Below are 26,400 nucleotides of genomic sequence, written 5' to 3' on the forward strand. Positions count from 1 at the left end.
ATATATCGGTTATGGGTAAACAGATGTTGTGTATATTAGTTTTTATTGTGAGGACAGAGACAAAAGCAAGTTTATAATTGTAGTGACTTTTTAAATAGTTTTTAAAAGCAACAGATACGTAATAATTGTAAATGTTTCAGTATTGTAATAAAAAATTACATATACTCCGTTTAATATACTTACCGTTGCACGTCATCCGCGTCATAGCCTGCGACGTCACATGATACCAACACGAAATATTTTAGGCGGTAGGTGTGTTCTTTTTTAGAATCATTTTGTGGAGTACCTTGGAATTACAGTCACTAGACATATTTTATTATATACGCGTAGAAATAATATTTGAAGATTTCTATTAATATTAACTAAAAGAAATACACAATAATATGTTTCATTTAATTTGTATAAATGGATTATAAAGCGTTTTTATGAAGCACATTTGTTCGGAACACACTGTAACTGTAATCGAACAAAGGTGACATTTTGGCATAAATTGGTAACATTTATTTGACAGTTACGATATTGACACTTCAGATTTGTTTTTATTCTTTACTATAAGTATTTGTTTTATTATAGTTATTGTATTATTTACTTTAACGTAAGATTATAACTTAATTCTTGTTTTCTATTTCTAATATTTTTATTTATTTACATTGAATATTAATTTGTTTTGTTGTATAATCCACTTCACAATAATTATGTGATCTATTTGATTTAAAATGGATTCAGGATTTTTATTTTTATACTTTTTATACTATATTTATATATATTTTTATACTTTGGCAACTATGTCAACTTAGATCTCTGACGTAGATAATGATGTGCAACGGTAAGTATATTAGACGAACTGTAGGTACCTATTTGGAAAATGTAAAATGTACCTAACTAGTAGGTAATGCTTTGATTTACATAATTTAATTACGAACAAAATTTCTACCAATCTTCATCTAATAAATTGTTTCCTTACTCTATGTTTTGTTGTATTTTAATTCCACAAAAATCAAACTAATTTGATTAAATTCAGAACTGTCAAAAAGTTTAAAACGTTCAGTTAGTTTATCTTCCCACATGACAGGTGTGGCTAAACTCTAAGGTGCTTTTATTTCAAACCTAACCACCCTAATATACGCGGGTTCGATCCCCAATGCAAATTTTTATTTTTTTTTATACATTTGATGATTGTGAGTTTATTCATTATATAATTTTTTTTAGGAAATACGTATTTAGTTACAATTTTTGCCAAATTATTGTTCAGAAATCATTTCTTTATGGCAATTTTCAATATGTTTGTTTGTGTTTTATTCTTTTATTTTTTTTTTATTTTTGGTATTGTTTTGAATATAAATAAGAATTTGTATGCATAAAGTGCCCTTAATTTTCCTAACTAGCGTGTTTATTGTGTTGAATTTGTCTCTCTGTGGTGTAAGTTTCATGTCAGCTGATATAATTTTGTTTCAACAATTTTTTTCTTTAATTTTGGACCTTGTTAGGGGGACCCAATTTCCCTTATTCCCTCCCTGTAGATCCGCCACTGCAAGATAAGCTCTGCTAAGAATAGACAAGCTAAAGTTGAATAAAGCCATAGAAATTGCCAGGCAAGTAAAATCAGTAAAAACCAAAATGTTTACAAAAGAGAGCATCGCAGAAATTCATGCTATCAAGAGGTTTTCCAAGGATAAACATGCTTACATACAAGCAGAAAACGGCAAGATAAATTGAACCGCGTTATGTAATAGCGGATTAAGTGCCAAAATGTAGTTTTGAGATAAATGGGTTTAAAGATTTTAAATTTGTTTTTGGTGCTATTTCTAAAATATAGAAATGACATGTTTCATATTTGATGGGTTAATGTAAATATAAAAAAACTTACGTTTTTAAATTTTTTAAAAATAATTTCTATTTTAAAAGTGATTCGATCAAATGTCGCTTAATTCGTTAATACTTTTTTAAGATATGCATGAGTTAAGATCCAAATACCGGATTAAAAGACATATTTGGCGCTTAATCTGATGTTTTAGAATAAAAAGTACGTGTAATAATAAGGTTTTATTAAATTTTTCGCTTTAATACGTATAAAAAGTTATATCGTTTACATAGAAAATACACCAAAAGCAATACACAAGATTGGTCTTCAATATCGAAATCCGATTATCCATTAAAGCCGTCAATGTCATGTCAGCGATGTTTTAATAGAAGTTTTTAGCATCTAATGGAATAAGTTCCAATAACGACATTATGTCATTAAATTTTGGGATAGAGGTTTCCCATTAGGCCACAAAATTTGCAGTTTGGAGGAATACAAAAAGTCTGTACTTCTGGTTGCATTTCTTCTGACTCGTTTACTTATGTCTAGATACTTTTGGAAAATTTCCGCCGTGATTTTTGCTAAAATATATTTTAAAAGGATTTTCTTTCAAGAGCAGTATTCTTTAGTTTGAAGCCAGTTACACTGAATTCGCTCTATCGAGATTCACTTTGAGATTGACGTTAGTAATTTCTTTTTTGGGAAATTCAGTTGTCAGAAGTGACTGGAAATTACTACACAACCAACGCACCTGCTCATAGCCAATATTATTAATAGTAAACAGAAATAAAAATAACATAAACCTTACGCCAATCAATAATTATTTATTTACACCATTATAATGTATTGATAACTAACGAGAAAATTATTTATTGTACAAAATAAAAATATTTTGTAGAAATAAACTCCACAAAATTTTATGAGATTAGTAGACACTCCCGCTATTTCTAATAATTCTTCTTTTTTTAATGAAAGATAAGTTGATTTGAGCAGTAAATAGTGTGAGGTAGGAATTTTTGTGTTGCATATTTCCTATTCTGAATGTGTCAAAGTGAATCTCTGTAGAGCGAATTCAGTATAATCGAATTCCCATTTATATAGTTCTTTCTATTTACAACATTTTTTAAATATCGCAAACTCATTTAAACTCTTCTTTTTATACCATTTGAACCGTTAATTTGTTTCGTTTTCTGCAATTTTTGATAAGGTTTATACAGTAATCCCTCTTCAACCGCGGGGGTTACGTTCCGAAGAGGAAGGTGTGGTTGGTGAAACCGTGGATGGCGAGGGATCCACGATCCAAAGAAGAATATGACATATTTATAATCCCAATTTGGATACGTTCAGTCGGAAAAATGAAAGAATACCCATGAACGATCACATCAATCACTTATTTTGTATTTACTGTCTTTTTCTATCAGTGATTGATGTGATATTCTTTGATTTTTCCGAATGTATATTAGTATGTATGTACATAGAAAGAAATATTATGAAACCAGCGTCTACATTCGCCGATATTTTAAAGCTTCCGAACTATAAACTAATTGCCGTAGTCTTACTACTAAGAACAAGCGCCAGTGGCGTATCATGAGTAATTTAACGCGACTGGTCAAATTATAAAAATAATAAAATATTCTCATTAAAGATTCAACAGATATCATAACCGCGGATAAGTGAAACCGCGGTTGATGAGTCCGCGGATAATGAGGGATTAATGAGTTTCTCTTGCAAATATTTTAATCAAATTGAACTTACTTCTTGCGCTCCTTTTCCTGCTGTGCCTTCGACCAAACATAGAAATGGTCTCGGCCAATTTTTCTTGAATATTGACCGCAGTTATAAAGCCACAGCTGCCTTTTGTAAAATACAATGTTCGTTCGTTGGAATTCGTGGTAAAGGTAGGGTTTTCTCCAAATCAAAAGTCAGCAGTACCTCCACATTTTGTTCATTTTTAGCTTTTTGGAGATCTGAGTTTATGAGATTTTTAGCCGCTTTTGCTTCATCTTGATGAGTCTCGGTCTCTCAAATTGATTTTCTCTTGCTCACATGTAGAACTTTGGATTTTACCTTCAAAGTTATCGTATTTAGTACATGTGTCATTTTTAAGTCGTTTTCTTTGCAAATTAAAATTGTCATAAAATATGCGTCTATAGGAAGCAAAAGAAACACTATCCTGATGTTCTTCTTTATACAAGTTAAACATTATGTCGAAGGTTACATTACTATTTAAAAAAAGTCGTTCACTTTGATTTCTACAATAATGCGACCTATATTTTGGAAAATTGCTGATGTGATTTTTCGATTTGCCCATTTTTCGATGGGTAGCTGTCTTTTCTCCTCTATGATCTTTAATGACTTCTGTTGAACAAACTTTTTTTAAATACCGGTCAACTCTTGCCGAGAATATTCTCAAAGTTTGAATAAACATTTTTGAACACACTTCTTTTGTTTTAAAACTCGAATTTTGTTTTAAAATAACGAATTATCCGACAAACGATGTCGCTTAATTCGATATCTTGAAAGTTAGAAAATATGTTGTGTTTTGTAATAAAAGAATTAACCGACTATTTGTGGCGATTGATTCGTTATTACACTTAAAAGATGCGGATTTTTGTTTTTGACAATGGATTATATACTATTATTGGCGCTTGATTTGATATTTCACTTTTAAGAGTTTTTAGTTATTTAAAATTAACTTGGCGTTTAATTCGATATTACAGATCTTAATGTGAGATTTTTCTTAATAAAATAACAAATGTTGCTTAATACAGGTGTTCAAAAACCGCTTTATTTTGTACTTTTTCACAAAAAACATATTTTTATACATAGATTTGCAGGTTCCATGACATCTTGTGTTCGTAACCGGACAAATGGTAACAGCGACAGTTCGTAACGATTGAAGAACAAAGCAAGGAACAGAACAGAATGGCGGAAAATCCTAGAACAAGCCAGGACCCCAAAAAGGGTTGTCGAGCTACTGATGATGATGATGATGATGACAGTTCGTAACGGTGACAGTTCGTAACTATACAAATTCCTAACGAACAATTCGTAACAGCCAAATTGAATTATTCGACGTTTTAAACTTCAAACTGATAGTACGAAGTAAAATCTACTCTTAGTAAAAATTAACATTTTTACCTCAAAAAGTATTATTTAAACTTTCATACGAGTTGAAAAAGTAACAGTTTTTGTCAGTGAATAAAATTGTATACCTATTTATATAGATAAACTTTAAAATTTTAGTGAAAAGTCAATTAAGAAGACAAGTGTATTCTGACAACTAATAAATATCGGTCCCCGATGGGGGACAAAACTACACAACCGACGTCTTTTGTGACGACAGATGCTGATATGGATAACAGTATTTTAATTTCAAGTGTTACTAGTAATAATCCAAGTGATAGTAACCTCCAGAAAACAAAGCAGTTGGAACCGAAAACTTTCAATATTCTTTCAGATAAGTACAATGTACAAAATATTTGGGTATACATAGAAAGCACTGAAAATAATGTAGGAAAATTGCATGCAATGACAGTTGCCCATATCCTTTTTAAAAAATTTAAACTTAATAACATTTTGGAAATTAAGAGTATAGGCCGAAACCGGATTAAGGTTTTATTAAAATCATTATTAGAAGCAAATAATTTAGTTAAACATCCCCTCCTAAAGTCAGAAAATTTAAAAGCATTTATTCCAAATCACTTACTTGAAATTAAAGGGTTAGTAAGAGATGTTGATACTCGTTACGATATCAACTATCTTATGGAAAATATAGAATCACACTCACGCGTCACTAATATCTACAGATTAAATAGAAAAGTCCAAAAAGAAGACAGAACAGTTGAATTTGTACCAAAAAAAACTATTGTTGTTACTTTTGAGGGGAATATTTTACCTGATCGAGTAGCTTTTAATAGTCTTTTTTCCTGTCGAACAATTTGTAGGAAGAGTGACCCAATGCTTCAAATGTTTTAAATTTGGGCATGTATCTAAGCAGTGTAACAGTACTGAAGAAAAGTGTATCAATTGTGGAGAAATTAAAGACGATAAACATAATTGTGATAAAAATTTAACTTTTTGTATACACTGTAAAAGCAAAGATCATGTTTCTATCTCAAAAAAGTGTCCCTCTTACGATAATCAAAAAAAAATTAAAAATATAATGATACAGCAAAAAACCTCCTTTAAAGAAGCTAAAGAAATTTCTGAAAACTCCTTATCCAGTCTAGTAAGTCACAACTCTTTTTCACCGCTAACAAATTATGACCAAAATTTTCCAGTTCTTCCTAACAACCATCGTATGTCATTATCACAACCTAATCAAATTCCTAAAAATACCAATTGCAATCAAAATAATTTCCTTTCCCAACCCAATCCTGTAAGCTTTAGTCCTCCAATGAAAAAGAAGAGAAAATCAAACTCTCCCACTATCCAGTCACCTATCCACGAACCATTATTTCCATTCTCCTTTGGACCTTCACAACCTTTGCCGATAAATTCAAATAAACCAAACTACGCTTGTTTGGAAACCAAGAAGAGTAGTATAGCTAGCAACCTATCCATTTTTATCGTGGATTTTTTAAATAAAATTCTTTCAAGTAACAATAGACAACCTATTGATATTAAATTAATTACAAGTAGCATAGAACAGGTATTGGAGGATACTTTGAAAAACCAATAAAATGCCCAAAACACGCAATTTAAATATAATGCAATGGAATGCACGTTCTGCTATAGCTAACAAAAATAGTCTGGTACAATTTCTTTATGATAAAAATATTGACATTGCTATTATAAGTGAAACTTGGTTCAAAAGAAATCAAAAATATAGTTTTAGTGGTTACAATATAGTCCGCAATGACAGAAACGATGGCTACGCTGGTGTGGCAATTTTGGTACACAAATCTCTTCGTTTTGTTGAACATAAAATCAATATAAATTACAATGAAAATATTTTAGTGTGTGCTATCCAAGTTAAATATGGAACTTTATTGTTAAATTTTTTATCTATTTATAAACCTCCAAAAATACAAACAAAATATGACGATTGGACTAAAATTTTTGAACAATTTGAGGGTCCTTTAATTATAGGTGGTGACTTTAATGCACACCACTCTATATGGGGTTGTCGTAATAATGATACCATAGGGTCACAACTTATAAATGTCGCAGATGATTTAAATTTAACAGTTTAAAATAATGGCGAACCTACAATTTTGAGACGTCCTGATCAACAAGATTCGGCTGTCGATGTAACTTTTTGTTCACCTGAATTGGTTAACAAGACATCTTGGAATGTCATTCCTGACACTCTAGGATCAAATCACTATGTCATATCTATAGAACTTCTTTTTGCAATTAATGAAAATGAAATATCTCCTAAAAATAAATGGAATATTAAAAAAGCCAATTGGGCGTTATATACCTCTACTATTCAAAATTTACACGATACAAACAATTTTCACTCGGATAATCTAATTGATAAATACTCCTTCTTCATAAATAATATAAATACGGCTGCGGGAGCAGCTATACCCCAATATAAACCTTATAAATGTAAAAGGCACCCACCTCCTTGGTGGAATATTGATTGTGACAATATTATCAAACAACGAAAATTGGCTCTAATAAATTACAAGAAAAAAAGTAATTTTGAAAATTATGTTCAATATCAGGAGATTGCAGCTAGAACCAAAAAAACATTAAAAAGTATAGCCAAAAAGCATTGGATTGAATGGGTCTCTTCGCTCAATAAAAATACATCCGCTACAACTCTTTGGAATCAAGCTAAAAAACTTTACAGAAAACCGCTATCAAACATAAAATCTTTAGATCAGAAATGGATGGATGACTTTCTTATTAAAGTTGCACCCCCAACTGCGAACCCTCAAATAATTCCCAGCTCCATAGCATCAACCCCAGCTGATAAAAATCATTTTCTCTTAAAACCTTTTACTTACAATGAACTAATTTTCGCTATAAATAATCGTAAAGATAATAGTCCAGGATACGATCATATCAAATACTCCATGCTTTTAAACCTTCCAGAAGTAGCAAAACATTTTCTATTGGACCTTTTTAATCGTATAGTTCAAGACAATTCTGACGTAAATATTTTTAAAGACATAATTGTTATTCCGATTCTAAAGCCTACAAAAGATCCAAATTCAGCCGAATCTTATCGACCCATTTCTCTTTTTTCGTGTGTATTTAAAACTTTGGAACTTATGTTAAAAAACAGACTAGAATGGTGGGTCCATACTAAAAAGTTACTACCAAAAAATCAATTTGGATACAGACGAGGATGTGGAGCTTTAGATGCTTTAGCTACACTTGTAGCGGACATACAGGGTAATTTTTCTAGAAATAATTATTTGCCTACTTTATCACTAGATATAGAAGGCGCTTATGACAGTGTGTGTTTACCTCGATTAAAAGACAAAATGATCAATCAGTTTCAAATACCCATAAAACTAGCACAAACTATTCTTAATTTCTACACTGATAGACGCCTATACGTTAGAAACCATAAAAATGAACTTCTTGGACCACGTTATAATAGTTGGGGATTACCTCAGGGATCAGTCTTAAGCCCTTTTCTTTTTAATCTGTATACGGCTGATTTTCATAGCCTTAATGCACCAAGTATTACTTACAAAACAATCCAATATGCGGATGACTTCCTCATATATACAGAAAGGACAAAATATGAACCCTCTCTTACAATCTTAAGAAAATTACACGAACATTTCTCAAAATGGTTTTGTGAAAATGGTTTTAATTTATCCACTAGTAAATCTAATGTGTGTATTTTTTCACAACATAATATTCCTAACACAAATACTATTTTATTAAATGGCCAAACTTTAAATTTCTGCAAGTCAATAAAGTATCTAGGCATGTTTCTAGATCAAAAGCTAACTTGGAAATTACACATCGAGTATATGCTTGACAAAAGCAATAAAGGTCTAAACTTTTTAAAATCCATTTCTAAAACTTGGTGGGGAGCTGATGTAGAAACAGCTTTACTATTTTACAAATCTTACATCAGATCTATTCTGGACTATGGATGTATACTTTATGGATCAGCAAGTAAACAAATTTTAAATAAAATTGATGTATTTCAACGTACTGTTCTACGTATCTGTATGGGAGCAATGAAGTCTACTCCAATAGCACCACTGCATGTTGAAGCTTTAGAACCTCCCTTGAATTTTAGAAGAGATTATCTGAGTGAAAAATTTGTTGTGAAAATTGCATGTATCAATAATTCATTATATTCTAGCATAAGCTCACTAAACACAGATGATCTAACAAACAGTTACTGGACTCATAAAAATACACCAACCCTGTGTACAGCCTTTAGAACCATGTGCAACACTAAGTATATCAACAATATCAACAACCTTGATACTAACGACTATTTCGCATTTTTTTATGAACCTGATATACATATACCTACATATTATAATAGTTCATTATTAGATTCATGCATCTTGAATTCCTGTATAGACAAATGGCCCAAAGCAACTGTGATCTATACAGATGCATCCAAAACATCGGAAGGGACCGGATGTGCTTTCTACATTCCATCTAAATCAACAGAAAAAATGTTCAAATTACCTTCTAATTGCTCAATTTTTAGTGCAGAAGCAATTGCGATTCTTGAATCCTTGATATATTTCGATAGTTTAAACAATAATTCAGTGTTAATAATATCCGATTCATTGTCAGTTTTATTATGTCTCAAAAATTCAAAATTACCCAATTATAATTCTAATCCTTTCATTTACCAAATTAAGAACATGCTTGTCAAGCTTAAAAATAAAAATAAAACTACTAATTTTATTTGGGTAAAAGCTCATGTTGGTATAAAATATAATGAGCATGTTGATTCTTTAGCTAAAGCTGCAATAACCTCTTCAGCTGAAATTGTACCAGAGGAGAGAATTTGTATTCCTGACACTTTTTGTATCTCTAAAAGAAATAAAATAGATCGTTGGAAAACTTATTGGCAAACTTTTTGTAACCACTCAACAACACAATATATTTATATACAACCACAAATTCCAAATTCGAGATGGTTTAAGAAATTTAGTAACATCCGTAAATATATAACAACCTTAATAAGATTGAGATTTGGTCATGCTTGTTATCCTACTCATCTTGCTAAAATCAAAATTTACAATTCAGACTTATGTGAAACATGTCAAGAACAAGGAGATCTTAATCATATCTTTTTTAACTGTTCCAAATATATTCAGCATACAGGAACTCTTTTAAGCAGCTTGCAAACGCTGCAAATATTTCCTCCGTACCAAATAAATAACCTATTGGCTACTAATGACAAAAGAGTATATGATTGTCTAATCAAATTTATACATAGTACAAATGTATGTCTGTAATCAATTTTAGCCAATCTCGTTAACCTTTTTTTTACCCAATTGTTTATTTTCCCTCCTTTTCCCTATTTATAGTAATGTCTTTTAGTAATTTTTAAGAGGTTTTTTTTTACTTTTGACTATTTTGATCTGTTTGCAATAGTAGGTATAGATAGACACTTTTTTATTTAGTATTAAGTAAATTAGAATAATATGTTTTTCTTTTTAATAATTTGTATTAGGTTTAATAGTTTTTTTTGTATTAGTATTAATTATTATCAAGTTGTATCTGGCTAAATAGCTAAGTGCTAAAGTCACAAATAAAAAAAAAAAAAAAAAAATTGAATTATTCTGTTTATTTTTGTTAACGTGGAAACTAACTGCTATTACAGTTATAAATGAAATTATGTTTATCAATTTAACGAATCAGTATCAGATTCGTGTTATCATATTATTTGAAGCCATCCCTCTTTTCAACTATTCGCGGTGTGCAAGTACTTGGAGGGGATACGTGAAACGATCGTGCGCGAATAGCGGAGAAATATTGCAACTTTCTTAAATAATTCATATTGTCAATTTAAATTGTCAAATTGACGTACATTTCATATGTACTGTCATTGAAGGAGAAAAATTATATGTTGCTCCACAATATTGATATGATATGCAATTATTATATAAAGGTAAATTTAATTAATTGTATTTTGCTTGCAGTACTGCATTTTAATAACTAATTTTATTTACTACATACAATTGTTTACATTTTCATCACATAACCCGAATTTTATTTTTTCTTCTTATTATTTTTTGGGCTATGGCCTTGACAATTATCCAGCAACCAGGACTAACGTAATTGGTCAATACAATTAAAAGTGCGAATAAAAGTGCAGAGCGTAGAAATAGGTGTCGCTTTGCGCAACTTGCACGGTCCCAATAACCGTTGATTGAATACCAATCAAATTCAACGCTATAACCAATCACAAGGTTTATTATAATAACAGGTAATTATAATCTTTCCTTTACAAAATGTTAACTTATAAAGTTGGGAATGTCTAAAGGCGGTTTTCGGCTTAAAGATTTCACGAATTACTTCATTATTCCTTTGTCTAGGTATATGCAAATTTAAGGAACAATAAGAGGGAGAAACTTTTAAAAATATTATTAAAATTTTGTACCTATGTATTTAAATATTTGTTTGTGTTTAAAGACATTTAATATATTCTTAAACACGAAATATAAAATGTGTTAAAGATGTTTATCCCGGCACTGATTCGTTAAATTGTTAACCATAACTTTAATTATGACTGTAATAACAGTTAGTTTCCACGTTAACAAAATAAACAGAATAATTCCATTTTGTTACGAATTATTCGTTACGAACTGTCGCCGTTACGAGTTGTCCGTTACCACTTGTCCGGTTACGAATTGTCGCGTTACGAGATGTATGGTCACGAGATTTGCACCCTAGCTGCAAAATGGCAAAATCTTTCTTGAACGGTAATCATCTTTCCCATATTGGTATCACGTTTCGTTAGCAGACGGCCCATTTTATTGAACAGGAAATCAAAGTCAACAGAGGACATTCTACAAAAATTGAGTTAAAATTTAAGGCTGCTCCTTGAAGTAGTGGGTTCTGATTAGGTTCTCAACTTCTTGGATGTAATCTTCCTTCGCTGAGCGGGAGACAGAAGGATTCTGGTTCCAGTAAGGACCGGATCTTCCGGTTCTGGAGTTGTTGAAATCTCCCCAATATTCAAGACCAGGATAATTGGTTGAAGTGTTAATTGAAGAAAGTTGACCCATTAGAGAATAGGTCTGAGGGAAATTTTCCTCGTAGCTTCTATGCTCATACATGAGCTGGAAGGGATACTCGCCGGGAAAAGCGCGGTCAAGGTTGTTAACTATGTTTTGACTAGTCAAGTCATGGAGTCTGCTTCTTAGCAGTCCACAAATTGGCCCGTGGGGTGAACAAGCTCCAAGAGTTGCTGACTCTTTGAAAAATCCGCAGTATATAGACATTACCTCTATGACGTTTTGGAACCAACTTGAATCTTCGTCCATCAACATATAACGCTCGAATCCCATTACGTTGGTTCCGTGTTCAATGAAGGGTATTCCTAGTTCTTGTCCTCTAAAACGCATCTCTTCGTCAATATCAGGGGTTGATTCCATCGTGTGGTTCAATCCAGGCGATAGAAGGACGAGACGTTCTAAGATCTGCCAGTTTCTAGCTTCGAAACGGTGGCCTACGAGGGTGTGCTCTTGGGTGTCGTCAAAAGTAGCTGGGTCTGAATAGTCTGGTGCAGTTCCGGGTGCGGTGATGATTGTGTTAAGAAAAGCTGCGATGATAGGGATATTGGGTAAGATAAAATCTTTTGAATTAATATCGAGTAAGTCTGCGGCGCAGGCATATCCAACATCGTTCCTAATTGAAGGAGAAATAAGTCCGTACATATGATTTTCTGATCTGCATGTTGAGATGCTTTGTAGGATTGGGATCAGAGGTCCGGGAACGGGGATGCTTTCAGGTGGATAATCCTTCAGAAACTGTTCGATGAACTGTCTCGTGGAGGATGAGCCAATGCGAGCATGTCTCATAGCACGTAGGGTCTGAATGAAGAAAAGCTCAGCGAAATAGAGTCTGGATAGTAGAGGATGCCAAGGGAGACCCATTCTCAAGAAGTCGATGTTAGTAGACATCAATTTATCCATGAAGTGTACCACTTGGAAGTAGTTAAAGGAGGTAGGGATGAAAGTGCTTACATTATGAAGCTTATTTAAGGTAAGTGGGTATCTCAACAGTGGAGCACATATCTCATACTTTGTTTCTAATAATACAGGACTTGGAGTTACAGGGGTAAAATCAGCGTGGTTTGGTACTATTTTGCTTTTGTCTAGGTCTGTGATATGATCTTTAGCTTGTATTTCTTCAGCTGGAACAGGAATGGCTCTCGTTTGGTAGAAGTAGCCCTCAAAACAGTAGGGTTCTACATGTGTTTTAAAATCACTCGGTTTACATCTGCAAGATCCTTGTATAGTCTGAATTTTTACATTTCCATTTACTGCTTTCTCTTCAGAATGTCGACTTATAGATTCCTCTTCTTTAGATGAAAGTGTTTTCACAATTTTTATTCCGTGTTCCTCATCTGAATAATCTAAAATAGAAACTAAAATACAAATTTTGCCAAATGAACTTAGAATACATCGACAAAAAGAACAATAACATGTAATTGCGTGGATGCATCTTCTCTAGAGATTTTACATCTTCTTTACTGAACTCACTTGTTCTATAATAGATAAATTTTTTAACAGGGCTTTTTAACAACAGTCATTTGTTTCGAGCTTCTGTCACATATTATATAATCTGTGTATATTAATATTATACACGGATTATATGACATTTGACAGAAGCTCGAAACAAATAACAATCGATGAAAAGCCCTATTCGCGATTAAAACTGAATATAGAGGGCAGGTCGAATGCAGTAAAATGGCCGATATAAATGGTATAAACAAACATTCAATTGAGAAACAGAAAAATACTGATTTGATTTAAAATATTTTAATGTACCCATAATGCTGAAATTTACTAAAAATTTCTTAATAGTGACCAAATTTCGTCCAAATCAACAATTTTCTGGTTTGTGTATACCACTTAGGAGGGGTTTAAATTTATTCCACCAAAAGTCATATACACACTTTGTTTTTAATCGCGAATTAAAAGCAATTGAAACTGTTAAAATGAATAGAGCCCTCTAACTGATAGCCTGATCAAAGAACACAAAACTTTACGAAAACTTAAAAAAAAATAAATAAAGGAAGCATGAAAATTTGCGGATACGTAGTTGAAAGTCTCTATTATTATATAAGAAAAAGTTTACACTTCTACATCCCCACTATTTTACAAAAATTGGGAAACACCCCCTTCTCGGGTTGAAAAATCATTCATTCAAAATAAGTCCGGAATTGAATAAAATGACTAATTCTAACCAACTTTTGTTTTAAACAGTTTTTTCAATACTTTACGAGTTATTTGCGAGTGAATATGTTAATTTTTAACAAAAAAGAACATGTTTTTGGACGGTTTTTCACAAATAACTGAAAAAGTAAGTATTTTATCGAGAAAAATATTCTTAACAAAAATATAGCTTATAAAAAAGTTAAAAAAAAAATGGTGTATGTATGAAGTCTGTAGACTCAGTAGAAGCAGCGTTATAGCTAATGAAAAGTAGGTTCTTATGTGTCAAATTCCAAATCGAATATTTCAACGTGAAATAACCAGAAAACGGAGCACTTTTTGGAAAAACTCATTATAACTTTTTTTAAAAGTGTTTAAAAAAGGTTTATTTTGTATTTTTTTTAACTTCTTACATTAAAAATAAGTGAGTTACGCTTAAAATAATGTTGTTCCCTTTTAGTTTTTGCCAAAAAGAATCGCGAAAATCACCCCCCTAATTAGCATCCCAAGTAAAATTGTTCGTTACCGCTTGACCCGTTACTTTAGTTATGCATTGTTTATATCAGGGGTTCCCAAGCGGGGTACGCGGGAAGGTTTCAGGTGGTACGCGTCGCGTGGGTGAAACAAGCGATTACGATGGGCTTTTGTCTACGGAAGTGACAGTGCATCTCTTCATTCCAGCACAAGTTTTCGCCCGTTTCTTCAAACTGAGGTCAGAAGTTTTAATACTTTTAACTGAAAAAAATAACGACAGACTCGACACGCTGAACATGGGGCTTCAGAGAGCAAACACAGCAACTTCACAGCCACAAGAAAAAGTTGGTTCATTTATGTTCGAAACGAAATATATTTTTTGACGAAAACGAAATATATCCAATACCAGATGTGGTTGCTAATATTCTTCACTTGGAATCTATTCAAGAATGTTTTAATAAATATTTCTCTGAAGATTATTCCAAACTTGACTGAATCAGAAATCCTTCTTGTAGGAACACCACCAAATGACTTAGAATTACAGGATTTACAGGAAACATTCATCGATTTCACAGAAGACAGTTTTAAAGAGAAATCCTTAATTGACTTCTGGATAAAATATACGGGCCCGGATAGCTCAGGCGGCAGCATGTCTGACTTCCACGCAGGTAGGCCGGGGTTCAAAACCCAGCGCGCCGGCGAGAACATCTAGACATTTTTAAAAATGTCTATAGGCCCCAGATCTACTCAGCCTGAATAAAATGAGTACTTTGGGTAAAAACCAGGGGTAATAATAGGCGGTTGAAGCGTAGCACTGGCCCTGTTACCTTCCTTGTATACAGTAGGCCCTAGATATAGCAGAATACCCTGCTATAATCCCAAAGCCGCGTAGCGGTATAAAACGGGAGACTATTATTACAGTAGACTCCCTCTTTAACGAGAACTTAAATGGAGTACTAATTACCTCGTTATAACCAAATCTTATATCACACAACAATAATATAATGCATACCACCACTACTGAAATGTTTTGATACCTCTTACGTAGTTTATTAGGTGTCGATGGTCGACTTCAACCGTAAATTGTAAATTTGCTACAATATTCAATATCGGTCCATACATAAACAGTAAGGAAGAAGTTTATTACAGCACTGGCCTCTGTAAACACACATATGTTGGGCATTCCTGTATACAGGTAGTTGGGGTATTTATTTATAGCTATCACCACGCCAAAAACAGGTAAAGAAGCATATGCTTCGATTTCATTTTTCCTCGTTATAACAAATGTGCCTCGTTATAAGCAAAAAACCTCGTAATACCTGTGTTCGTTAAAAAGAGAGTCTACTGTATTGTAAAATAAAACAAGCCAATGGACATATTTCTGATAGCAAATATGTTTTCTAAAAAAATAGGGGGGCTTCCTTTCATTCCATACCCCTCCCCCCAAACCGATGTTTGGCGGTACGCCAAAATCTTCAAAATATATCAGGTGGTACGCAGTTACTTAGAAGGTTGGGAACCCCTGATTTATATGATCTATAAGTTTCATTGGTTCAAAGTGTTCACTTTTGAAAACATTTGGTTTTAAAGTATTTTTTTTAATTGAAAAAAATTCCTTTTTTTTTCAAAATAACTTAAAAATTATTAGTAATACCTAACACAAATCTCAGAGTAATAAAATGTATGTTTTGCTTTTCTGAACATTTTGGATTTTTTGTTTTCCCGTTAAACAAAAATTGGTTATGCTATGGCTGTTCAAAATTTGCATACAGTCGTGATTACTGACTTGTTCAAGCCATTTTAAGTACAGACTTTTCAAAAATAAACACTTTGAACCGATGAAACTTACAGATCGTATACCTAAATAAAGCAAAGTAACTTGTGAAACGGCAACAATTAATTTTATTTGGGATTCTAATTAGGGGGTGATTTTTGCATGTAATTGTTGTAATGAAATTATTTCTGCCGGCACAGGAGCAGGTGTTGGAATTATTAAAGCGGAGCTGAAACGGTTAAAAAGCTAACATGCTAGCACATCTTTTTAACTTAGTGTTTCAAATGGGATTGACAAATTGTTCTGAATTTTTACTGCTGATAGCATCTTGGTTAGCATCACATTATTTAACATACATAAGTTTTTTGGGAATTCCTAACTCATTCATAGCGTTGTAAAGACTTGGTCTTATGACACTGTCATACACAGCTTTAAAATTGAAAAACTATTGTAAGTACATATCTATATTAAGCTCTTTCAACTTTTTCGAGTATTTGTCATAGTGTGAAGATCTGATTAATAGTTGAACAATAATGCTTTTATATACAAGAAATGGACATGTTAACAGTATTTATTCAATTATATTTTATGACAGTGACAACATTATATTAATCTAGAAACATAAAAACATTAGTAACTAAGGTAGATATTAGTAGCCTTAGATCTTAACTACTAAATATATAACAGTCCTCCGCCCCAATTCCCAACTACAAGACTAGAGGTGCTGGCAGCAGCTGATCTAAGTGACGTTTCCAAAGTAGACCATCATCTGTTCGTATTTCATAATGTAAGTAACCTATGCGTCTGATTACCTTTCCAAATACCCATCGTTGATCACTGCAGTACTTTCTAGCCTGAACTCTGTCTCCCAAGGCAAATTCCCTACCAGGTGTAGGCCTGTCTGATGGAAAGGAAGTTGTGCGTTTGCAAGGTTTTCTTAACATTGCATGAAGATCCGTTCTAATTTCTCGTCCGAACATAAGCTCATACGGGGTGAAACCGTTAACACCTGGTGTACGACGTAAACGTGTTCGTACTTTAAGTAGTTTATCAGTTAAGCTATTGCTCTCCCCCGCTAAGCTGCGCAAGGTCCTTTTTATAGTTTGTACAAATCGTTCTGCTTGACCGTTCGTTGCTGGGTGATATGGAGCAATAGTTCTATGGGTGATACCGCAATTGGATAGAAATTTGTTAAATTCGGCTGAAACAAATTGTCGGCCGTTGTCAGATACCAGCACATATGGATTTCCGAACGTGGCAAATTTTTGTCTTAGTGTTTGTATACACCACGAGCTAGTTGTTACCTTTGTAGATATAATTTCCACCCATTTTGTATATGCATCTACCACAATGAATAGTTGAGAACCAGAAATTGGTCCAGCGAAGTCAATATGGATTCTTTGCCAGGGACCTGTGGGCTCTTCCCAGTGATGTAAATGTGTCTTTGCTGGTTTATTTTGTTCTAAACGGCATGATCTACATGATTTCACTTTTTCTTCAATATCTTTATCAATATTTTTCCAGTAGACATGACTGCGTGCTAGTTGTTTCATCTTTAATATACCAATATGTCCCACGTGCAGTTCGTTAAGAATAAATTTACGAAATTTATGTGGTATTACGACCCTTGTTCCTCTTAAAATACAGTCATCTTGTAAAGTAAATTCATTGTCGTTGTATCCATATTGTTTCAGAGATTGACCTGTTCTTAGTGCTTTAATTATTTTCTGTAATTCGATATCATTTTCTGTCTCCTTAGCGATTATATCTGGGCTAATTTCTAATATCTGAATTTGTTGTATTTGGTATAAGCCATGTTGATCTACTTCATATGTATTTGTGTTCTCAACAGGAAACCGCGACAAGAAGTCTGCGTTAGCATTTTTTGTGCTTGTTCTGTACTGTATATCATAATCAAATCCAGATAAAAAATGAGCATAATGAAAAAGTCTCATTGTACTCAGTTCTGGTAGATTATGGTGGGGATGAAAGATTGATGTTAACGGTTTGTGGTCAGTAATCAGAGTAAATTTTCGCCCATAGCAAAAATGAAAAAATTTCTTTATACCCCAGTATATCGCAGTCGCTTCCTTATCAATCTGACTGTAATTATTTTCGGCATTGGTTAAGGTTCTTGACGCAAAAGCTATCGGTCTTTCTGAGCCGTCTTCAACTATGTGTGAAAGGACTGCTCCAAGTCCTGTTGGTGAAGCATCCGTGGCTATGATTAGAGGTTTTCTCGGGTCGAAATGTGTTAATACGTTTTCACTTGCAATTTCCGTTTTAATTCTGTTAAAACTTTCTTCGCATTTCACAGTCCAGGTAAACTTGTTATCTTTCTTCAAGAGTTGATTTAGAGGATTTGATATAGACGCAAGATTAGCAATAAATTTGTTGTAGTAATTAGCCATACCCAGAAAAGTTCGCAATTCGTTTATATTAGAAGGCCGTTCCATACCTATTATAGCTTTAATTTTGTCTTTGTTCTTATGAAGCCCATCTTTATCAATTTTATGTCCTAAATAGTTTATGTTCTTTTTAAAAAATTGGCATTTTTCTTTATTCACCCGTAGGTTATTTTCTTTTAACTTGGTAAGTACCTCTCTTAATCTTAGTAATAGCTGGTCTTCTGTTGATCCTTGAATTATTATATCATCAAAAAAACATTGTACGCCTTCTAAACCTTTAAGTAAATTATCCATGAATCTTTGCCATAAACTGGGAGCCACTTTTACACCAAACATCAGTCTGTTTACTTTGTATGTTCCCATATGAGTGCTTAAGTTTGTATTAGGGCGCTGTCTTCGTCCATCTCCATATTAAGGTAAGCTTGTTTAATATCTAATGTGCAAAATAATTTACCCCCATTCATTTTGGCAAAAATATCTTCTATGATAGGTATCGGGTATTTTTCGTCTTTAATAACTCTATTTAAAGTTATTTTGTAATCGGCACATAGTCTGATACTCCCATTAGGTTTAACAATAGGTACAATAGGTGTACCCCAATTACTATGGTCGATTTTTGTTATAATACCTTCAGAACTTAGCCGTTCTATTTCTGCTTCTACTTTCGATTTTAGAGCGTATGGAATTCTTCTAGACTTAATGAAAATTGGTTGTGTATTTTCCTGTAAGTTCAAACGAGCTTTAAAATTTGGTATTTTTCCTAGATCTGATCTAAATACTGATGTTGCAAATTCTTCAAAAAGTTGGTCTAATTTGGGTATTTCAACAGTTTGTAGTCTTCGTACATCTGCCAATTCAATATTTATTTCTTTCATCCAGTTACGTCCGCATAAAGGATCAACGTCCTTAGCTATAATGTATAATTTGCTGAAGAAGGTTTGGTTCTTGTAGTTACATTTAACATAAGCAACTCCAGTAGGTTTGATTACTTCTCCTGTGTAAGTTCTTAATATTAAGTCTGTTTTAAAAATTTTCTTTGGAATGTTCAGTTGTTTGTACAATTTTAGTGATATAAGAGATAGTGTAGCCCCTGTATCAAATTCCATAGTAACTGGCCTATTTTCAATACTGATTGTAATTGTATATTTTTCAGATCGTTCATCCTTAACAAGGTTTATTTCGCCGATAGATTCTTCACTTGTATTACTGGTACAATCATTAATCTGGAGTGCATTGTTTCTTTTTAAACAAACGTTTGCTAGGTGTCCCTCTATTTGACATTTGTGGCAAGTTCTTTTAATGGCCCAACATTCGTTGGACCTATGATCTGGTTGTCCACATCTGAAACATTTTCCCCTTAAGTCTTTTAATGTTATATTATCATGTTTTTTCTTGTAAGTACATGATCTTTGAGGGTTTTTTACAGATGTCGATAATTTGTTCACCTTTTCAATTTCATTACGTATGTCTGCAGATATTTTATTGTTTTCTATTTTTCCCATTTCAATTGATGTAGCTATCTGAACTAATTTTGAGAATGTGTGTATTTCTCTGTCTTGCAGAATTTTTATTCGAATTTCGCTGTCATGCAATCCTCTGATAAACTGTAACGATAAAAATCCATCTATTGTGGACTTACAACAATTCTGGCATTTAAATTCACAGTTAGAAGCAAGTTTCTTGAGTTCTGCAGCGTATGTTGCCACAGTTTCATTTTGTCGTTGTAAATGTGTAACAAATTTATGTTGTTGAGCCCACAAACTAGGTTTAGGATCAATAAAGTCATCAAGTAGTTTAATTAATTCTTCAAAGCTTTTATTTAATGGATCCTCCGGAGAACAAAGATTATGTAAAGTATCATAAAGTTGTGGAGAGATCGTAGATAATAGAAAGTAAATTTTACTTTGCTCATCTGTATGTTATTTAATAGGAAAAATACCGTCAATCTCCTTGTAAAGTTATTAATTGTTTCTGTTTCTTGTAATGGTTGAAAATTAACTTTTGGTAATTGTATCTTATGGTCTATGTTTTGAATTTTCGTACTACATAAAACATCTTGGTCGTTTGATCCATTTTTCTTTCGCAAAATTAGGAGTTTGGTCTTTATCACTGTATATTTTTCTTCAAATTCAAATCTTTCTTGTGTTTCTTGTTCTATATCTGCGTCTTCAATTTCTTGTTCGATATAATATTGTATATTTTGAAATTTCTTTATGGTTTCGTCTAACGTATGTAATCTGGATTCAATTTCTTCGTTTGTGATTTCTCGTTCATGTAAACAGTTTTCAGTTTTTGTCAGAGTGCCTCGTAAACAGGCTCGTACTTTTTTTAGCTTTTTAATGTCCATTCTACTAATCTCGTCGCCAATTTTATATACAAGAAATGGACATGTTAACAGTATTTATTCAATTATATTTTATGACAGTGACAACATTATATTAATCTAGAAACATAAAAACATTAGTAACTAAGGTAGATATTAGTAGCCTTAGATCTTAACTACTAAATATATAACAAATGCAATAACTGATATTTTCCTAGGAAGGCTTCAGTCTCTTATGCAAGATGTTTGACAATATCTTTTATTAATTAATTAATTTATTTATTTATTTATTACGGGACGTCCCCATTTTTACAAATAACAAAAATAAAGTATCCTAACCATAATACAAATACTAAACTAAGTATTACATAATTATTAAATATTGTTAAACAAATGATTATAATTTAAGAAAATTAAATTTCCTGAAAATATTATTAAAATGAAAATCTCTGACAATTAAAATCAAATGAAATGAAGACTCCAAGGTAAAGGTCACTCATCTTCGATTCCTAACATACTCGGTCAGGCAGTGCTTAAATCTTACAGATCTTATATCCCCAGCAGATCATGAGATTGACTAAAGTCATTTCTCAGTGTCTGAATCCTGTTAATTGGAGAGAATTTGCCATAGTTTGTGTCATAGTGTTTTATAGAAAATACGGGCATGTCTCTAAGAATTCTAGTGCTACATCTAAAGTTGATAAGACTTAATAAATCAGAACAGTCGGTGGTACGGTCAAGTAGTTCATAGAGAAAAATTAAATCACATTTAGTTCTGTAGTCTTCTAAGGAACTGATATTTAGCCTTGACCTTAATTTCACCGAAGACATGTTCTTTAAGTTCAATCTATAAGCACAAATCCGGAGAAACTTATTTTTAATTTTTTCAAGGGTGTAAATATGGTTAAAATAGTATGGTAACCATACTATAGAAGCATAAGACAGGATGCTACGGACGAAAGTAAGATATAAAATTCTATATGTAGGTACGGAAAGATCTCGAGAGTTTCTTGTGATAAAACCTAGATTACGGTATGCTTTATTTGAGAAATTGTTAATGTGTGGGATAAATGACAAGGAACTGTCAAATAATACCATCAAAAATTTTATTTCAGTCACTCTTGATAGAAGGCTTGTATTAATGTGATAGTCAAACACAACATTATTTTTAGATTTGCTAAAGGATATAACAAAACACTTATCTTTACTCAAATGGAGACAATTGGAAAGAGACCAATTGTATAGAGAAGTCAGGTCTTCCTGGATCCTTAGACAATAAGAGAGATTTGAAATATAGCTTAAGGTCATCGGCAAAAAGCAAAAACTGACAAACTTTTATTACCTCAGAAATATCATTAATAAACAAGTTAAAGAGAAGAGGACCCACATGTGAGCCTTGTGGGACCCCTGAACTGACCAAGATAGGAATCGAAAGTGAGCCCTTTATAAAAACAAACTGAACTCTTTCATCAAGATAACTACTCAACCATGATAGAAACCACTCACGAAAACCAATACATCTTAATTTAAAGATGAGTAAAGAATGGATCACTGTGTCAAACGCCTTCGAGAAATCAGTATAAATGGAGTCCACTTGGTACCCATCTTCGAAAGCCCTAACAATGTAATCATGATATAAAACAAGATATGTAGACATAGATTTACCCTACCTAAATCCATGTTGCTCATTAATCAAGAGATTTCTACAGTGCCAAGTAAGATATTTGTTTAAAATTAATTCAAAAAGTTTGGGGATGGCAGATAACATAACAACAGGCCTATAATTTTTTATATTGTCTCTGTCACCGTTTTTAAACACCGGAGTTATATAACTGTCACTCCACTTACTAGGAAAGGTATGTAGTCTCAAAGATAAATTAAACAATACATGTAAAGGTTTAGATAAACTGTAGACACATCTTTTTAAAAAATATGTTGGAATGTTATCAGGGCCATAACTGAGTTTATCCTTGAGACCGTTTATAGACACAAAGACTTCAGAAAGTGAAATTTTTTACAACAGAAGAAAAATAATTATTTGGACCCACAAAATTTGCATTACGATAGTCAAAATATGTAGTATTATAATCTAATTGTCTAACATTACCACTAAAACTAAGAATACTAAGATCACAAGTAATTGCCACATGATGAAAATTATTGGGAAGGAAAGTGTCAACTGCTTCATAGACTGACAGCTTCTGATAATCTTCAATACTGTGGAAAATGAGATCCAAAAATACTCCACGTTGATTTGGTATGATATTTGATTGCCTCAGGTTTAGGTAAGAGAAGCATTCGCATATCAGCTTTGCTGGATAGTTCTGTGGGCAGTCGACAAGCAAGTCCTCTTCATTTGAGTGAGCCCAAGAAGCCAGTGGTAAATTGTAGTCGCCAAATATCTTTTGTATGTATGCTGTATTTAGGAGAGTTATTTCACCATAATTAATGCATTCTATAGTCCGTCCGACCTTGACTTTACAGTAGAAAGGCTGTATGACACTATACATTTTCTTGTATCATTTCTAATATCGTTTCTGATATGTCAAAAAAATGCATAGTGTCATACACAGATACAAGAAACGATATCAGAAACGATACAGGAATTTGAGTCAGACACAGATTCTTGTACAAGAACGGCGCCAATTTCTGCGCAAAGAGCAAAAACGTAAAACCAGCTGGTAAAACATCTAAAATGTCATAATTACTTACTCATAATGGCGGCTGAAATGAAAATGGGATCATGTATTGATGAATTTATTTGTGTTTTTGTAGGTATTATTTATAAATCTTTTATTGATACTTAATATACCGTTTGGTATGGACTACTGTTCTACTAATAACCATATATTTAGCTCCTAGTAAAGTTGAAACTAAATTTAGGTTTCATTGGTGCATAAATTTTTAATAGACGAAAATACAATAGTTCCTAATTTGGATCAAGCTGAAGATAATTCTAATGCAAATATTTTAGCACAAATATCAAAACAAAATAAAAACACAAATAATCAACCTCAAACAGTCAACGTAAAATTCTGGTTAATGTTAATTAAAAGTTTATAAATTTTATAAAATCCTTAAAATCAGCTGTAGCTGTAAATGCAGTACTACCATAACGTGACACAGGGTGACAAACAAAATTTCGACCAATCACGTGCCGAATTTCATACAATTTTCGATACAAGAACTTGCATAGTGTCATACAGGGCACAAATGTACGTACAAGAAATGATACAAGAAAATGTATACAAGAAACGATATCAGAAACGATATTAGAAATGATACAAGAAAATGCAGAGTGTCATACAGCCTTAAGGAACATAGGCAATGCAGTTCTTATGAGAGTTTTAGCGCCGTGATGCCCATTTTATCAAAAAGAATTTGTAATCGAACATTAGAGAGATTAAATTAAAATTCTTTTAGAAAAGCAATCTAAAATTTTAGGATTTATATGCGTAGATAATAATTATAATATATCAAATAAACTTAAACATAATGTATGAATCCTAAAATTGGAGATTGTCTTTCTAAAACAGTTTTAATTTAATTTCTCTAATTTTCGATTACAAATTCTTTTTGATAAAATCGGCATCACAGCACTAAAACTCTCATAAGAACTGCATTGCCTAAGTTCCTTATACTGTAAAGTCAAGGTGGGACGGACTATAGTTGGTTTTCCTCTTTTTGTAATGGACACATTAAGCCTAATCTCCATTTCTCAGGCATTTGCTCCAGAGAACCAATTTTACAAGCTATTCTTTGCATCTCCTTTGTGATCTGCTCTCCACAGTGATTAAATAACTCTGTTGAGATGCCATCACTGCCTGGGAATTTGTGGGTTTTGGTTTTTTTATTGATATTTTCACTTCCAACGAGTGTGGTTCCACAAATTTCTCATCTCTGCATTCGAGTTTTATGTTGTTTAGTGTAGGAAACAGAGGTTGAACCTTGCAAAATGGACACAAGTCCGGTTTTATTTTTTTTCTGGCATATCAAGGGGTGCTTATTATAAGACTAACTTTTTCTGAAAAAATTTCGCCCCGGAACCCCCCTTTTCACCCCTTTAAATGGGGTAATTTATGGTTTTTGCAGAACGTAGCCCTTCCTGTACCTTTTACAAAAAATTTTTTTTATAGAAATATGAAGAGGACTATATTTTCTACGATTCATTTCCGACAGCATCTCTCTATCATCCACCGTTTAGCAAGGGTGGCGCCCCAAAGTTGACAAGTTTTTAAAAAATATGTTTTTAAAAAATATATATTTTTCCCTAACTGTAACGGAAATTAAAAAGATATGCTGCGAAGATTATTCATAAATAGATGATTGATTTTTTGGTATAGGTTTCACTTAAGGGTAATTGCCCTTTTTTTAATTACAGGGTGTTACATTTTAAAAAACCCCTTTTTATACCATCTGAACCGTTTATGCTAGAGTAAAAAGACTTTTAGCGATTACCCATGTACTGGTGTTATTTACAAATTTGTATAATGCACCCCCATTTTTTCCCCGAAACCACCCAAAAAAAAAGAAGAATTAATAAATAAAGTGATTTTCTTGGAATCCTTCACACACAATGCCCTTCATTAATATGCTTCATATATCATTTTGTGCAAGTTATTATTACCCATGCATGGACACTAAAAGCGATTTCCTAGTGCAACCCCTGTAGTCAAAAACAATAAATAAAATGGGGGGTTGAAAATTTTTTTTGTTTTTTGCTTTTTGATCCATATGGGCATATGCTTCATCAATAGTGCTTTTCAAAAATATATATGGTTATTGCAACATACCTGCGCAAACCACCCCTATCCTTGAAAATATACTGCAGAAACTACCCCTATACCTTATCCAGCATGTTTTTACGATTTTCTCATTACCTATTCATTTTTTTTAAACAAAACTTATACAAGGTTAAAGACCACTATTTACTCTAAAAATTAGGTCCTATTCATTTTTTTCGTTTAAGCAACCGTTACGGCACAGTGGCGCCGTAAACCTCATATATGCTTTGACGGGCTCCAGTTTTTGTTTATTTTTTCGTCATCTGTTTGTTTTATTGATAAAGTACTTATGTAAAATAAAACAACACAGTGTAACCTACAAATCATGACCTATGCACATTTTACATTCTTTGCTCCCCAAAGCTACAGTGGTGGCCCAAAATAAATTTTTTCATATTTTCGCCACCTACACGCATTTTATTGCGTTAATGCTACCTTAATAGCACAATATTCACCCCTAAGTGGTCGCTAAGCAGTGGCGGATCCAGGGAGGGGTGA

At 32.6% G+C, this 26,400-nt stretch overlaps 1 protein-coding gene across 1 annotated transcript in view; it reads right to left on the reverse strand.

The window, feature by feature from the left end:
- Positions 1-4,559: 4,559 nt before the first annotated feature.
- LOC126886904 (uncharacterized) overlaps positions 4,560-26,400 on the reverse strand; it is a 35,734-nt gene continuing 13,893 nt past the window's right edge. The window contains exon 2 of the mRNA XM_050654043.1: positions 4,560-13,337. Within this exon, the coding sequence (XP_050510000.1) occupies positions 11,788-13,337 (1,550 nt within the window). The 3' untranslated portion in view covers positions 4,560-11,787. The remainder of the gene's footprint in view (positions 13,338-26,400) is intronic.

The sequence above is a fragment of the Diabrotica virgifera genome, chromosome 6 (genome assembly GCF_917563875.1).
Source record: "Diabrotica virgifera virgifera chromosome 6, PGI_DIABVI_V3a".
NCBI lineage: Eukaryota > Metazoa > Arthropoda > Insecta > Coleoptera > Chrysomelidae > Diabrotica > Diabrotica virgifera.